Source organism: Typopeltis vanoorti, chromosome 25 (assembly GCF_054136105.1).
Source record: "Typopeltis vanoorti isolate ZY-2024b chromosome 25, IOZ_Tvanoo_1.0, whole genome shotgun sequence".
In the NCBI taxonomy this organism is placed as follows: domain Eukaryota; kingdom Metazoa; phylum Arthropoda; class Arachnida; order Uropygi; family Thelyphonidae; genus Typopeltis; species Typopeltis vanoorti.
The window spans coordinates 27,684,361-27,702,423 of NC_143573.1; the positions used below are offsets into that span (position 1 = coordinate 27,684,361).

Below are 18,063 nucleotides of genomic sequence, written 5' to 3' on the forward strand. Positions count from 1 at the left end.
TGAACCCATGCACATGCTAAAGTATATAAAGAATATTGTAGTTGGATTACAAAACACCAATTAGTCTAATTCCCAAATTATTCCCAACAAACAATGAATCAAGAAAACAAAGTGGATCAGTGAATGGAGAGGAAGGAGTGCATGGCTGCAAGGTGCAAATCTATAACATGCAGCAATTATTCTTAACAGTGAAACCTATGACGTGCATACACATTATGAAGCCAACCAAGAAAAAGTGTAGAACAGATCTACAAAATGTTTTGCAGGATTCAGCTGCTCAAAAGGTAGTCGGTTACCTCTTTCTCAATAATTTTCTCAATATATTCTATAGTCCTCAGCTTGGTTTCACCGGTGTGAACGTCAACGTACTGTTCTATCTTGCGAGTGACTTTCTCATCTACAATGTGCTCTCTCTCCACTATATGTGTGTCACCTTCTCGTGAAGTAATAACCAGATGAGGGAAGTCCATGGAGCAAGGTGATAATTTAATTTCACCCTGCTGGTTCTTGCAAGTCTAAAACAGTGATTGTATAAGACATTTTGGGTATATAAAATAATTTTTTTATTAGTGTTAATTAATGATCAGAAAAAAAATGTTCAAAGTAAATAAAGTACCTAATTTTAAAATATGATAAAAATAAGTGAAGCAACATTCAAAATTTTTTTATCAATTATCCATGTATAGCAATTAACATTACTGTGATAGCAAGTACACATACACAATCAGTACCATTTCCTTTACATATGAAATAAATTCAGTTTTGTTATTCAAGTCATTTTAAAAACTTTTAGAATTATTTAAAGAACATTACTTATTGGTAATCTAAATTATTAAAGAAATATGAAATATATATATATATATATATTACTATTAAATTTGAAAATTTTAATCAACTGAAATAAAATGTAATAATTTGATATTCCAGAATTGTTATGTTTAATAAATTTTAAGTTTTTGTATGATATAATTTATGAAAAGAGGAATAAAATATCCATTATTATTTTTATAACCAAGCAGCAAACGGTGTTTGTCTTTGAAACTAAGTTTCAAACTTAATTAATAGCATAAAAATACAAATCTTTGCCATGAGATGCCTTGGTAATGAATTATAGTCACTCAACTTATAACACATGTATTTACAACCACGTGTATTTACAACGGCCATCTGATTAAGATCTGCAACCCATGGACCAGGGTGTTATTTCTGTCTTCCAGGCATATTATTTAAGAAATACTTTTTGCTCAGGTTTTTGCTACAAGTGAGGGTGAAAAAACCCTCAGAGACCTTTGGAAGAAATATAATATCTTGCAGATGTGGCATAGAGTGAGATCAACAGTGTTTGGAAGAAGCTGGCGAAAATATATATTCATAACATCCACAGTACACAGTGTGTCCATTAAGCAATGAGATTGATTTTTTACAGGACAGTGCCTTTGCATAAAAGTAACAAACATGTTTATAGTTTTGACCACTAGAGTGTGTTGTAATTGAAGGTGCAACTTTTGAGTCGAGTGATGCAACAGTTTTTGTGTGGCAACCATTGAAGTAAGGGTGTGTGAGTAGGATGTGTCAGAAGTTGCATCATAGAGCAAAGAGCTGTGATAAAATTTTACTGTAAATTAGAAAAAACTGCTACAGCATTGTCCCAAGACCTAAAAAAAAGTTTATGCCAATTACTGAGCTGTGCACAGGTGTTCTGCTGGTTTTCAATATTTAAAGAGGGGATGGGAATCCCTGGAGGATGAACTACATTGTGGATGGCCAGTTTTTGCACAGACAAATGAAAATGTGGTGAAAGCTAGAGAAATTGTTGCCATGATAGGTGAATAACCACTAGGCTACCTGCTATACTGCTTGGTGTCAGTAAGGAAATGGAGATTAATCTTAGAAAGAGATTTGCATAAGAGAAAGATTTGTTTGAGGTTTGTGCCGCACATGTTGACACACGAACAAAGAGAGCACTGGACTGCATGCTGTCAAAATTTCATCCATGAGTTGACCAAGATTGTGATGTGTTGTAAAGAATTGTCACTGGTGATGAAAGTTAGTGTTTTCAGTTTGATCTGGAAATGAAATGCCACAACATGAAATGGCAAGGAATGTCTTCTCCTCGGCAGAAGAAAGTCAGGTTGCAAAAAATCACGTGTCAAGACAATGGTCATTGTTGTTGTTTTTTTCAATGTTACTGGAATCATCCACTGCAAATTTGTTCCAGAGGGCACCGCAGTGAACAGTCAATATTATTTAAGAGTAATACAATGTTTGTAGGGATGCTTAAGGGTCAAAGCTGTATAACTGAGAGGAGACCTCCACATAGCCTTAAAGGAATGCGGAGAACCGACCAGCGCTTCTGACCTAATGTCCAATCCTCACCTTCTCGTGGTGCACCCTGTTGGGTATCTACTTGGATACTGAACGGACGAGGATGGGCTGGCAATTTGGGATTTAGCCGACCAAATTGTATTCTTATTGGTTAAACCAAAATATAGAATGATGGTACAACATGACAAAATTTCATGCCGGCTGGGGCGTCGCCCGGTTAAATAAGGCCCCCGTTGTTTTCGCCAGGGAACCAGGGCGAACAGCGAAAAGTCAGATACTGGAACAAATCTGAAAATAAACCCCAACTCAACATCACCAGAGTTAAAGATTGGTACTATCAACGTAAGAAGCCTGAATGGCAAAGAAATGGAGCTAGCTGAGGAATTAGATAAGTACCAGATCGACATAATAGGGGTGACTGAAACAAAAAAGACCAAAACTGGTGAGATCTTTCTGAGCAATAAATACAAAATGTTATATTCAGGCAATGACAATCAAGGAAAAGAAGGAGTAGCCATAGTATTCAACACAAAATACGAGGCTAATCTTCTTGAATGGCAGTCAGTCTCAAGTAGAGTAATGTGGGCAAATATGAGAATGGGGAACTGGACAATGAGACTTATTTGTGCCTATGGTCCCACAGAAGGTTCTACTAAGGTAGATGTGGAGGAATTTTTTGAGGCTTTAGAAAAAGCAACTGACACAATGAAAAATGAAAAGTTGGTCCTTGTTGGGGATCTAAATAGCAGAGTAGGAAATGATTGTGAGACATACAAAAATATTTTGGGAAAATTTGGAGAAAAGAGCAAAGCTAATAATAATGGCAAATATCTGTTGGATTTCTGCTCAGGACATGGACTGGTTATTACTAACACCATGTTCCAACATAAAAATGTGCACAAATTCACATGGAGAGAAGAGGCTAGGAATAAGAAAAGTCTCATTGACTATGTTATTGTTGATAATGATGTTTTCTCCCTGGTGCAGGACACCAGAGTGTACAGAGGATTTGAAATTGGAAGTGATCACTATTTAGTCTTGAGCAGGATAAAATTGAATTTCATATTGAAAAGAAGAACATGTAAGAAAGTTTTGAAGCGAATAAAAGTTGAGCAGCTCTCAGATGTGAACTGTAGGCTAAAATACACAAAGATTATTGAAGAAAAAATGAAAGAGTTTGAGAACAGGAATCAAACCTTGGAGATTCAGTGGCAAACTCTGAAGAAAACATTGATTGATTCTGCCAGAGAGGCATGTGGTGAGGTTATCTGTAAGGATAAAAAAATCAGAACTGCCTGGTGGACACAGGAAGTTAAAGAGGCAGTGAAGGAAAAGAAGAAAGCATACCAAAAGTTCCTGTCAAATAAGTCAGCTTGTGCTCTTAGAGAATATAGAGACAAATGCAAGAATGCTAAACACTGTGTAAAACTAGCTAAACAAAAGTCATGGGAGGACTTTGGCAAGTATATAGAAAATAAATATCAAGAAGGTGGCAAAATATTCTGGAGGTTGTTGAAGAAGCTTAAGAATGGAGGAAAGAGTGCTATAAAAGGAATTAGAGATGATAAAGGTGACATGAAAATGGGAGAAAAAGATATCCTCGAAGTATGGAGTAATTACTTTGAAAAACTGCTAAATGAAACAAGCAGTGATGACAGCACAGTGGTAAAAAACACTGACCAGGCATGCAGGCAGGAATACATATCCATACTTGAAGTAGAAAAAGCCATCAAAGGCTTGAAATGTGGAAAGGCAGCAGGATTAGATGATATTCGACCAGAAATGCTGAAGTATGGTGGTATAAGAGTCTTACAGTGGCTGCACTGCATAGTTTAGAAAGCCTGGACAGAGGGACGAATTCCCGCTGATTGGAGTAGAGCTCTCATAGTACCCATATATAAAAAGGGAAATAAAACTGAATGTGAGAATTACAGAGGTATTTCCCTACTGAGTGTTCCTGGCAAGATCTATGCAAGTATACTTGAGAAACGGTTGAGAAGAATTGTGGAAGAAAAGCTTGGTGAAGAACAAGCTGGATTCAGGCCAAATAGAGGCTGTCAGGATCAGATCTTCACTTTATGAAAAATAGTCAAGAAAGCATGGGAATATAACAAAGATCTGTATTTAAGTTTTGTCGATCTGGAAAAGGCATATGACAAGGTGCCAAGAGAGAAGCTATTCAATACGCTGCAGTTATATGGTGTCAATGGGGCATTATATCAAGCAATACTTAGTCTTTATTTGAGTTGTGACTCAGCAGTTAGAATTGAAGGAAGTACAGGAAGATGGTTTAATGTTAAATCTGGTGTGAGACAACGATGTACATTATCCCCTGTTATTCATTATCTATATGGATCACATTATGAAGGAAAGTGGTATTAAACCTGATATCAAAATTGGAGATGTTAATGTCAGCTCTTTGCTTTATGCGGATGATGTTATACTTCTAAATAAATCCGCTACAAGTCTGCAAGATTCTCTGACTAAATTGAATAGCTGTTGTAATAGATATGGTATGAAGGTCAGCAAAAAAAAGACAAAGACAATGAAAATAGGCAGAATCGTTGAAAATGTCAACTGTGTTGTGAATGGAGAACCTGTGGAACAAGTAAAACATTTCAGCTATTTAGGCACGATTTTTACTGAAGATGGTAAATTAAATATAGAAATAGACAACAGAATCAGCAAAGCCGGTATGGTGGGAAGTCAATTGAATAAATTCATATGGAATAAGAGAGAAATTAGTCGGAACACTAAATTAGCTGTATACAAGACAGTGTTCAAACCAGTTTTAACTTATGGATCTGAGAGCTGGGTCAGAAGTAAAACACTTGACCAAAGACTAGAGACCACAGATATGAGAGTCCTGAGAAAGATTATAGGCGTGAACAGATGGCATCAATGGCAGTATCATATTAAAAACGAGGATATTAGGAAAGAACTTGACATTGTCAGCATCCAGGAATGCGTTAGCAGAGCTAATCTCAGGTGGTATGGTCACTTAAACAGAATGGGCGAGGAAAGATTAGCAAAACAAGTGTTCTCTGCCAGGTTGGCAGCAAAACGACCCAGAGGAAGACCTAGATATAGGTGGATTGATACAGTACCAAATGCTTTGGACAATAGAAATATAAGATCTGATAATGTTGGAGTGTTGACAAGTAACAGACTGATTTGGAGGAAAATTGTAGATAGGAAATTAATAATGATGTAATTTTTTTCATGTAGTACTATCATATCTTGTACACCCCTTGAGGGTACGTGGCAGGAATTTGATGATGATGATAATGTTTGTACACCTCCATTCGATACGTCAGGAAAAAAACTGTTCCACAACAACTGGTTCTGTTGCACGACTATGTGCTCATGCAATGTGTGCTGTCTATGACGCAGTCTCTGGCATCGAAGTTGATCTGTATGATCAACCCCCCCCCCCCATCAGCCAGATTTGACTTCCACAGACTTTTTCCTTTTCCCAAAGAAGTATGCCTTGAAAGTGGAGCACTTCAGCAACATTGAAGACATTCAACAGTGTGACCCAGACACTAGAAGGTTCCCATTGAGGACTTCCATTGTGTCTTTGAACACCTGTACAAATATAGTACTTTGTTTTGATATAATAATTGTTGTCTCATTACTTAATGAGTACACTGTGTATCTGACAAAGCCTCACAAGAGATTGGCAACAAGGTAGTGAGGCTAGCTAAAGAGTTAGTGGTAGAAGTGATAAAGATGCAAAACATTTTGTTGAAAGAAGAGCTCTCAAATGAAGACTTACAAAGCTAGCAGCACAGAAAAGAAAAAGAACAAGAAGAGTAAGCCAAGTCCCCCAAAAGAGTTTACAGTGAAAAACTGGCAGAGGCATTTGCCTCTGTTAACATGGCAGTTCAGTTCAGTTGTACGAGGAAATGGATCCCAACATTGAGAGATTTAGAAAAACAGATAGAACAATGAAAACTGCAATTCCTTGCTATAGAGAAATTTCTGCAAAGAAAGGAAATGTATATAGACTTGGCCAGCCTAGATAGCCAAGTGGATAGCATATCCACTCTCCAACCAACAGGCTGTGGGTTTGAATCCTTTCCTGGGCATGGATATTTGTGATTGCATTTAGGTACATAGATGAATTTCATCAGTGGTATGAAACCACCTCCCTACTTATTGAAGGCCCAAAGTGGCTTGAAAAAGTTTCATGTTTGATCTTTACAGCCAGGTTTCTGAGCTATATAAAAAATTAATAAAAATTACAAAAAATTATAAAATTAATAAAAAAAAATAGAAAAAAAACTTCAGTCAACTCGTTATTAATATACTATGGGTTTGCAAATAACTTTTTGTGAGTGGGAATTACAAAAAAAAAAAAAGACTAAGCTTTATGTAATGTACACATTTTTAAGCTCACTCTTGCTGTAATCTCATTCCTGAAGAGGAGCTTAAACCTTGTATAAGTTATGCATCTGATGAACCATCCTCAGAATGCTTTGTTGCAATTTCTGAATTTGGATAATTTGTTGTTGATTCCTAGCATCACATGTATCTTCTGATGAACTGTCCAATTAATAGATGTTGAAAGTTTTTTCACTTGGTTATACTATAAATTAAAAATGCTGAGAAATTATATTCTTGGTTTGATTCTTTATCCAAGTGTAAGCAAACAAAGTTTGCACGTGAAGTAAAGTAACTTCAAGAGAGGGCTACTTGTATATAGAGGCTAATGGAAGTTTTTTTCACTTGGCTATGCTGCCAGTTATATATTTGGTTTAATCCTTTATCCAAGTGTAAGCAAACAGAGTTTGTGCCTTAAGTATTTTCAGGACTGGGGCAACTTGTGGTAAAGGTGGTATAAGTTCTCATCACTTGCCTTAGTATCTCCCATAATGCAAAGCACATCTCCTTGTGACATGTATAACACTATGCATTAAGGGATGGGCCACTATCCAGACCAGGTTTGACCTTTATTGAGGTCCTCATCAGTGGGAGCCAGACCCACAGGTGGTGATACTAAGGTGGAAGTAATGGAGAAGTCATATTTCTATACACCAGTTGCCAAAAGGTGTCACACCTTATTATTAAAATTCTCTGGATTACAGATAAGTTGATGGAAGTTTTTTCACTTGGCTATGCTAACAATTATATATTTGGTTTAATCCTTTATCCAAGTGTAAGCAAACAAAGTATTTGCCTGAAGTATTTTCAGGACTAGGGCAACTCATGTTAAAGGTGGTATAAGTTCTCATCACTTGCCTTAGTATTTCCCATAATGCAAAGCACATCTCCTTGCAGACATGTATAATGCTATGCATTAAGGGAAGAGCCACTACCCAGACCAGTTTTGACCGTGATGAGAATTTATACAACCTTTATCATGAGTTGCCCCAGTCCTGAAAATACTTCAGGCTCAAACTTTGTTTGCTTACACTTCCTTCAACTTATCTCTAATCCAGAGAATTTTAATAATAAGGTGTGACACCTTTTGGCAACTGGTATATGGAAATATGACTTCTCCATTACTTCCACCTTGGTATCATCACCTCTGGGTCTGTCTCCCACTGATGAGACCTCAATAAAGGTCGAAACCACTCTTTGTAGTGGCCCTTCCCTTAATGCATAGCATTATAATACTTCAGGAAATACTTGAAATTACTTCAGGCACAAACTTTGTTTGCTTACACTTGGATAAAAGATTAAACCAAATATATAATATAGAGGCTAATGACTTCACATCAATTGCCTTAGTCTAATTTCATGCACAAACTTTGTTTGCTAACACTTGGATGAAGGATGAAACCAAGAATATACCTTTTGACTACTTGTATACAGGAAATAAATGACTTGTACATTACTTCAACCTTGGTATCTCTTCTAGGTCTGGCTGCCACTGATGTGACCTCAATAAAGGTCGAAACCAGTCTGGTAGTGGCCCTTTCATAATGCATAGCATATACATGTCAATAAGGATATGTCTTGCATTATGGTACTAAGGCAACTGATGTGAAAAAATGATTAGCCTCTATATATAAGTAATCCTGTCATGAAGTTAATTCACACACAAACTTTGTTTGCTTACACTTGGATAAAGGATGAAGTCAAGAATATAATTTCTTGGCAACTTTAATTTATAGCCCAATTAATAAAGCAGTAGCTTTAAAAAATTACTCTTGCTCGATGTGTTTCCAGATGATTATTTTATTGGTATGTGTGCAGAATCACTATACTCTTAAGCTTTATTATTTATTACACTTACAGTACTATATACAGAACTTTTATGTCATAATGTGTACATTGTATTATACTTCACTATAAACAATCAACAAAATGAGTTAAAAAAATATATAAAAAAAATGTACACATTTTAGCATTCAGGCATATCAATTGTTAATATATTCTTATGGTGTGTGTGTGTAAAGTGATTACCAACTTATAACAGGTTCATTGGAACAGAACCTCATTGTAAGTCAAGGACTGTCTGTATCCCAAAAGGTGATAACTTGTCCATGAGTCGACTCATGGGAAGAGTTCTCGATAACCAAATCCTCAATCAAGTTCAAAACCTTCAAGTACAGAACTGACTACTTGTCTATAAAATGACAGTATTTTATCATCCTCTCTTTCAAATATTATGAAATTCATGACATTCAAGGAGCCTGTCTAATCTTTAAGAGAAACGAAAGTGAAACAATCAAAATAACATAAAATGTTATTTCAATGATTTTATTTGAATAGATAACACATTTTGTGAAATATCGATAAATGATAGAAAAAAAATTGCAATTTTTGTGCTTAGCATTAATAATCTATTCAAATAATAAAAAACTACGTAATTATAATATTAACTATAATACTAATATAATAATAATATATAATAATAACTATAATAATAATTTATAATAAAAACTATGTAATTAGAGACTGCAAAGAAAAAAAAATTGAAAGAAATTGTTGGTTTGCTGAAATGAATAAGAAATAAGGAAAGTGAATAGTCCATGCTGATGTACTCATAACGTATACTAAGATTAGTTCAAGAAGTTAGGAGGTTGTGAAATGAAAGCCACATTAAAGTTGAAGTGTAGTTAAGTTCTATGACTGGATCAAGAGGTATAATGACCATGATTGTATATTACTGCTTTTGTTCTTTTGTTTTGTGGTAACAAGTACTCGAGTAAGCATTTCTGCTATTCCTCATCTCTTTCTGAATTTAATAGTTCTAGTAGTTAGTAAAAAAATTCTCATTACTTTTGTAGTCATGGAAAAGAATGCCTCTATTTGTCATTTATTTCTATCCTTTGGTATCCTTTTCAATCTGCCAAAATTTCAAACCATCTCTTCATTGCATTTTTAAGTTGTCATGTTTACTCTTGTGATGTTTTTCAATAGACAAGCTAGTCACACCACTTTTTGAGCAATTTCAATCTAATTTTGCTGGGCTGGTTGGTTGAGTGGTTAGCACATTCACTTTCCAACCAAAAGGCTGCAGGTTCAACTTATGTCTTGGGCAGATGTTAGGTGGGCTTACCTTCTTTAGTGGGAGTTACACAGAAAAAAAAAAAAGTTATTTTCTAAATTGGCACTTATTCTAAACAAAAGATCATTTTAATAGAAATTCATGTACTCCATCACATTCTGTACTTATTTATATGCTTTGTTTCTTATTTCAGATTCTCACAAAGGCACTATTTTGCTGAATTAGTCATCAAATTCCCTATTCTTCTCAAAAACGTTTGGAAGATAAGCAGTAATTAGCACATCATTTTGAACACATAGTATAATTATTAATTATCTCTCCTCTTCATTCAAATGTGATAATATTATCTTTAATTACTTTGACATTTCCTGAAAACTAAAATATACAATTCTTTTATTCTATCCAACTCCTGTTCCATAATGCACCCATAGCTTTTAAATGTTTCACATGTGGGTTCATTACAATGTTATTAAAAAAAAAAAAAAGTAAGAAAATAATGGCAGACAGTCATAAATAGATGCATTTCATAATCATTCATTCATTTATCACAACAAATAAACCATAAGCAATTTTGACATAATTTTGTTTTACCAAATTTTGCACTTAAAATGCTTATAGCAAAAAAGAGAAATATTATCAGAATTTTTATTATAATATAAAAAGAAAAATTATAATAGAGTAAAAAAATTAAACCAAGAAGACTACCGACCAGTAGCATAACTGGACTAAACACATTTACGGTTAATGCTTCTTATAACTCAATATAGCATACACTATTCTGCTGAAATAAAGTTGAATTTTTGACTGTTGATATTTCCATTGTTTTTATTGCAGATTATGATGACTTTATTCAAATAACTCTTATGAGACAGGCTACTTTCATAAAATCCTAGAGCATGTGAAAAGTTATTTAAATCTAAGCCAGGGCAAGACTACAGTATGTAATTGTCACATATGCCCTTTAAAGTGCATTTTATATGGTTGTCTGATTAAAACCAAAATTGAAATTGCTCATCGTTAATTATTGTTTCAGATGAACCATTTACAAGAATTTTATAAATTTTTTTTAACGATTCCAAATACGAGTAAAATCCATTCATCGAGAGGAGTCCTGAAATAATATGCATACCATATGAACAAATAGTTGTTATAGGTATTTGTGAAATGTATCTAAAATATACATGGAGTAATAAAATGTATCATAGAATAATAAGCATCTAGTCAAAATTCTTAATACCAAAATCTTACCTAATTCGCTACTTCCTAATAAGAGCAAAATGGTAATAATAACCAACCCCCTCTCCCAACACACACAAAAAAACACAACAGTGAATCTTGAGCTTCCAGAAATGCAAAATTATCTTCTCTTCCAAAAAACATTTCCTGACAAGTAAGACACCAGTATCCTGATATTTCAGTAATGTTTCATCATAAAAAATAAGTACTGTGATTATTTTATAAAATTTATTACTGCTAGATGGCTTCTTATTGTAAATTCAGCAAAGTAGGAATATGGCTGAATTCAACATATATCCATATGATTCAATACATTCATTTTGACATTCTCAAGACTTATCTTCTACTTTTTCTTTTTTTAATTTGCTTTTCTAGACTCTTACCATTTTAAGTTGTAAGAACAGTCATCTATTGCAGTGACAACGTTATCCCTTCTTGTCAGTTGTCACTCGTGAACCTGTGTGATTAAGGTGATCGAAATTAAAATTGATGCTGCATACATTCATAGAGAATAGACAAAGAGATACATTTTGTTTATAGTGGTTGAGGGATATACAGAGAGGTTGCATTTAGAGACAGAATTGGAAAGCATTAGTTATTATTACTATATTTGTTGTTATATCTGTATTTTGCTTCTGACAAATAAGAATCCTGCTCTCCTCACCCCTCCTGAGAAGAAATGTTCACCAGACAAAAAACATTAAGTCCAAATGAATGGGCACTTTTTTCGGAAAATATATATGGAGTACGTGTGGTGTGGGATGTTGTATTTTTTCATTATTATTTTATTGATCTTGCTTTGTTTTTTTAGAACATGTAGTGTGCTGGCCTGGTTGGCCAAGTGGTTAGCATATCTGCTCTCCAGCCAAAAGGCTGTGGGTTTGAATCCTGGCGTGGGCATGGATGTTTGTGATTGTCTGTGGAAATACTAGTGGGGTGGTGGGCGGTAGATGGTGTCAATGTAGTTGCAATTAGTGGATTGAGTGGTGGAGACAGAGTTGTAGAGTAGATGTCCTTCCTCGATGAGTCTTTGGACTCCCTGGAGGTGTCACATAATATTAATAATAATATCCAATCACATATCAATGATTACACACAGTTAATTGAAACTCATCATACAAAAAAATGGAATGCCCCAACAGACCCCCATAACAAAAAATGGGCAGATTCCAACTCTTTGGATGACACCACCATACAACCTATATCAAGTAATTCAATTATCAATTTATCAAATTATAATCCACACCTGATGAAATTACCATTCTAAATAAAGGTCTAAACTTTGCAATACCCTCAAATATGCACCAAACAAAAGACAATATTACTGAAATCCAAGCTAAACTAGAAACAGATCCCAATAAAGAAGTAATATTTCATAATATAAACATCTTAAATAGCAAAATAAAAATACAATCCAACATTACTCCAAACCTACAAAAAGCTCTGATATCATTAAAAAAAGAACTCGGATATAACGATCGCTAAAGCAGACAAAGGCGACACAGTGGTCATCGTAAACAAACTGGATTATCACAACAAAATAACAGAAATTTTAAATGATGAAAACACATAGAACGTGTTTTGAGCAAAAAGTTCCAAATGACTTCACCCCCAACCTCATAAAAGAAAGTAACAACACGCCACATGTTCTAAAAAACCAAAAGAAGATAGATTAAATAACAATGAATAATACAATATCCCACATTGTATTATTCACCACACCACACATACTCCATATATATATTATATATATATTCAGACAAATTCAAACCCATAAAGTGGCTAACCAGTACGCCCAATAATCTCATACAAAAACACCACCACATTACCTTTATCAAAATTCTTAGTAAAACTACTCAAACCTTTACTAACCAAGTCAAAATCAATGATAAACAACACAGACAACCTATTTCAAAAAATAACAAACCTAGCTCCATCCTACGATGATGTCCTCACTTCAGTGGATGCAACATTGCTATACACCAATGTGGACATCCCCAGAATGTTAGACATCATACACACATTACTCACAGAAGACCACACTCTGGGATCATGAACAAAATTAACACCCAGTGATATTGTAAACCTGATAAAACTAATAACCTCTGCAAACTTTTTTAAATTTAAATCTATATCCAAATTTCTGGACTCTCTATAGGCCAAAATATTAGCAGAGAGAGACGAATTGTTTATCACATATGGAAGCATACGTGATGGAAACTTTTACAGCCGATACGTGAACGATATTCTATGCACTGGAAAACAAATATGCATCACCACTTTACAAGTATTCCTTAATGACCTCAGCAGTAGACTAAAGTCTGCCACAGAAGCAGAGTATGAAAACTCTGTAAATTTCCTAAGCCTAACATTAATCAGAGTAACCAACAAAATAGCCACAAAAATATTCCACAAATCCATATATATTGGAAATTACCTCCACTTTAACTCATATCATTCTTACTCTATCAAAAAATCGGTCATTCTAGCACAATTCATAAATGCATGCAATTTTTCGACTACACATAATTGTCTCAACAATGTAAAGAAATTAACACAGATTTTTAGAACCAAAATCACCCAACATAGCTAATAAATTACACCAACCAAACAGCAAAAACCCATGAAACATTCCAATAACCAAAATAAACTTCCCAATACAAAAATTCGTTACACTACCTTGCCATACATCCAGAACACATACAAAGCCTACAAATACACTTTTAAACATGCTGACTATAAATTATTGTTCCACGAACCAAAAATTGGCGATACTCCTAAAACCTACAAAACCTCTCACACACAAAGAAATACTAGAATACCACAACACAGTATACAAATTTCCTTGCCAACACAACTGTGACATCACTTACACAAGTTCTATGATCAGATCTTTAAGGGCAGAACTACAGGAACACTTCCATGACTGAAACATACCAATCCCAGAATATGTATGAAATAAGAAAGGTAGTAACCAAAACGAAACAAAATACAGGAAAACAGCCCATGCTCTTAACAGAAACATACCTCGCAAATCGAGGATAAAAGGAAAAGAAAACAATGCTTAGGATATTGGAAACAATAGCCATAAAATGTGACAAAAACTCCATAAATGTTTATTGCTCTCATATAACCTCCGAGAGTTGGAAGCTCCACAACATAAAAATTAGATCAATAAAAATTCTGATCCAAAAATACATCCAAGACAAAAACACTAAGCCGATATGACATAGCCTTCACTTTTCCCATGAGCCGAAGACAATACTCAGTCGAAACAGCTCACATCCTGCACTCCCACCCCTAAACTTGATTCATTATATTCTATCCTCCTCCTTTCCCTAAAAATATTCTATTTTTCACCTCTTCCAAAGAATTCACAGCCCATCCTTGAAACCAGGTTTTAAATTCACATACCTTTGTTTTATCTGCAATTCTCCCACATCTTTCTATCTCCACATTTCTGCCCCCCTCTTTCCTTTCTGTAATTCTTCAGCAGTGGTATATAAGTGTTTATCGCTATATGCCTGATGCTGCTCCAAAAGAACATCCTACCAAGGCATGTCCAACATTATTCCTTATAATATATAATTCCTTCCTAATTATTCCTGCCTCTTCACATATCTATGTCTTTAAAATACCAATAATACCCTAAAAAAAAATACGCAAAATACCCATAAAAATTAATATTAATTTAGAAAAGTAACATGGAAAATTTTCCGAAATAATATCTATCATACAGTAATATACAAAGTATAGATGGAAGTGACGTGGAGCAAGCTCTCTTAAAAATTTCTGTAGCTTCTAGCTCGACTAGAAATTGCAGAAATACAACACTGGCATGACTTGAGATCATGCTAAATAATAAAAATATGATGAATTATCTAAATAATAAGGATTAAGAAACCAAGTTTAACTCATTAACTGACAAAGCACTCACAACCACCTCCGGAAACCCATTCCATCCAATCACTATATGCTCCATGATAACCACACTCTTACACAAATTTCCAGGGGTGACTCCTTGTCATCGCCCTTCCTGCCATGTGCTAAAAAAACATCTTCAGCGTCAATCCCTTTAATAAATCATGTGCTTCTATCATGCTACTCTTTTTTGCCTATCAGCTGGTTGTTTGAAGCCCACAGAGCTTCAATTTATTCTCAAAGGGAGCATTCTATAGACCTACTACAATCCTACCCCTGGATCCTCTCCACCATTTCTTCATTCCCATGGAATCCATGGAGACTAAATTTGCACTCAGTAGTCCAGATGTGGCTTATTAAAGCCTTATAAAGGGGAACGAAAACCTCCCTATTCCATCATGTTAGTGTGTTCTTCAAAAACCATGTAATCTGATGTGCTGTTTTGGCTCTCTTTGCAATATGTCCTTTAAACTTCATGTCCACAATTACTCCCAAGCCTCATCAGTTTCCTGCAACTCAAGTCCAACAATGTATACCACTGAATATTTCTCATTGAATCATTTCCTATATCAGGGGTGGCCAAGACGACCAGGCTGACAACTAAATAGGACGTTTTTCAGATGTTTGCAAGCTGCAAGATATATATATATATATATATTTTAAATATTTAATTATTAAAAAACAGATACACAACACCTGTAGGATAAGTTGTGGTGTACTGTTGGATACTGGTGAGTGGTGATTGGTATTAATCACATTATCCCATTGGTGCCTGTCATGCAGAACAAAATGTTGTTATCATGATGCATTTTAATTGTCAATTCAAATTATTTTCATTTTTGCATTTGTTTGTATTATGCAAAAAATATTGTATATGCTATATTTTATGCATGTTACTATATGTATTGATATGCTTGTGAAAAATATATATGTATCATGAATGTTTGTCTTTTATGATAAAGAAAACCAGACAAACCAGGATTGCCTCGAGAACAACCTAGCAAGCCTGAATGGCTTGTGAGCAGGATTTCTATGTGGAATTCTATCAAATGCCTTTGCAAAGTCCTGCAGTATAACTGAGTAGCCATTTCCTTTATCCAACTCTATTGTCATTTCATTATAAAAAGTAAGCAAATGACTAAGGCAAAACCTATTCTTCACAAAACCACTTTGTTCCCTATAAAGTATCATATTCCTATCTACCCAGTCCTGAATTCTGTCTTTCACCAATTTCTCCAATACCTTAACCACCACTCCTTACTGATTGGCCTATAATTTATTACTTCTGTCTCGTAACCTTCTTTATGCAGTGGGACTATTTTGCCTTCTTTCCACTCCACTGGCACTTTTTCAGTACTGAGGCTTGAATTAAACAGCTTGGTCAGAGGAGCTGATTATTGCCTACCACATTTATGTAATACATGAGCTGATAAGCTAATACCATCAATGTCACATCTGGCATTACAATATCACCACCTAAATAGTATACCCTTGCAAAATAACCACTCAGTAGCTCAACTGTTTGGTTTACTTCTGTTACCTTCCTACTACTGGAACTTAAAGCCATCCTTCCATAATCATTCCTCTTTTACTTGTCATACAGCAAAAAGACTCTTTAGGACTTATTTTTGTCTCATCAGCTAGATTTCTCTCATAATTAGCTTTGGCTTTTATTAGCAGACAGGTCACCCTTCTTGCCTGTACCTTGTACTGTTCATGAACAATGCTGATCACCTTTTTCATTATACTTCCTACAAAACTTGTCATCGTCTACAACTCTTGATTAATGATGCTATTCATCCATCTAACTCCTGCCTGAATTATCCTTCTGATTTCAAACACCCCCTTGACCACTATCTCTTCTCTTCAAATTCTTATGTCATGGTACTGCTGAAAGCTGACACCTCAGCTCAGCTTGGATATTCTGCATGTCTGGCAATCTCCCACGTTAAGACCACATGATTACCTCCCTGAAGCAGAGGCAGCATAGCTAGATTGGTTACTAGTAAGTATTCTGATGCTATAACCAGATCCAGCACTTTCAAGCCCCATGTCCACTCCATTGCATGCTGCCAAGTAATTATCTCTTAGTAGCTGTATATATTTCATCTTTTTCCTTTCCTGACCATTCTTCTTCACAATCTATGTCCCATAGTTGAAATCCTTCATAATAATTACTCGCCTGCACTCATTGTGCTAATTTTCTAATATATGCAATCTGCATTCTTCCTTATACACCCTAGATTATAGCAGAAACCAATTATATAGGTATTTTATCCTGTTGGCCTCCATCTCCAAATGAATTGCCCTCTGTATCATTATCTTCCTGACATACTTCTACTCTTTTTTGCTTCAATTCTTCTGCTGGCATTAGCAAAACCCATCCCCACATCTTGTTCCTTCTGTCCTCTCTGATGATACTATATCCTTTGCATTCTATCCCTATATCATTCTCAGTCAACCAAGTCTCACTAATGCCTATAACTTCTCACCAAGTTGAGCTAACCAATACCACCTTCATCCTGCAACCTCTCATACACCTTGTGTTGCTTAGTCCAGTATAAGTAAGAACCTGGGAAGCTACATTCAGCATCATGTGATTACTCTCCCATCTACTAACCTCTAAGTGGCCTGGATCTACACTCGCCTGCCTCACCTACATACTTCCTCCAACAGAGTATGCTGTCTCCCATTGATGTATCCCAAACTTCAAGATTTTACTTCTTGTAGAAAGGCTTATATGTTGGTTACACATGATTATTAATTAACTTAAGGAATTCACAACGTACACTAGAATATAAATTAAATTAAACTTTAATCTATATTTCCAATATTTCGACAACATCACGTTGTCATCTTCAAAGGAACTTAAAATAAAGACATGTGCACGCAGACACTACACACAGTAAATGACACAGTGTAGTGCCTGTGTGCACGTGTCTTTATTTTAAGTTCCTTTGAAGATGGCAACGTGATGTTGCCGAAATATTTCGGCAACGAGATAGTATGCATAAGCAAATAGAAGAAATGAGTGGAAGGAGGGTAATTATTATGGGAGATTTCAACTATGGTAACATTGATTGGAGGAAGGAGAGGACACATGGGAGGAAGGAATTGGA

The 18,063-nt window shown here is 35.1% G+C and overlaps 1 protein-coding gene across 1 annotated transcript in view; it reads right to left on the bottom strand.

Moving 5' to 3' along the window:
• Positions 1–269: 269 nt before the first annotated feature.
• The window catches only part of LOC150092621 (protein lap4-like), a 737,075-nt gene continuing 719,281 nt past the window's right edge, over positions 270–18,063 (bottom strand). The window contains exon 38 of the mRNA XM_090414245.1: positions 270–515. Within this exon, the coding sequence (XP_090270371.1) occupies positions 270–515 (246 nt within the window). The remainder of the gene's footprint in view (positions 516–18,063) is intronic.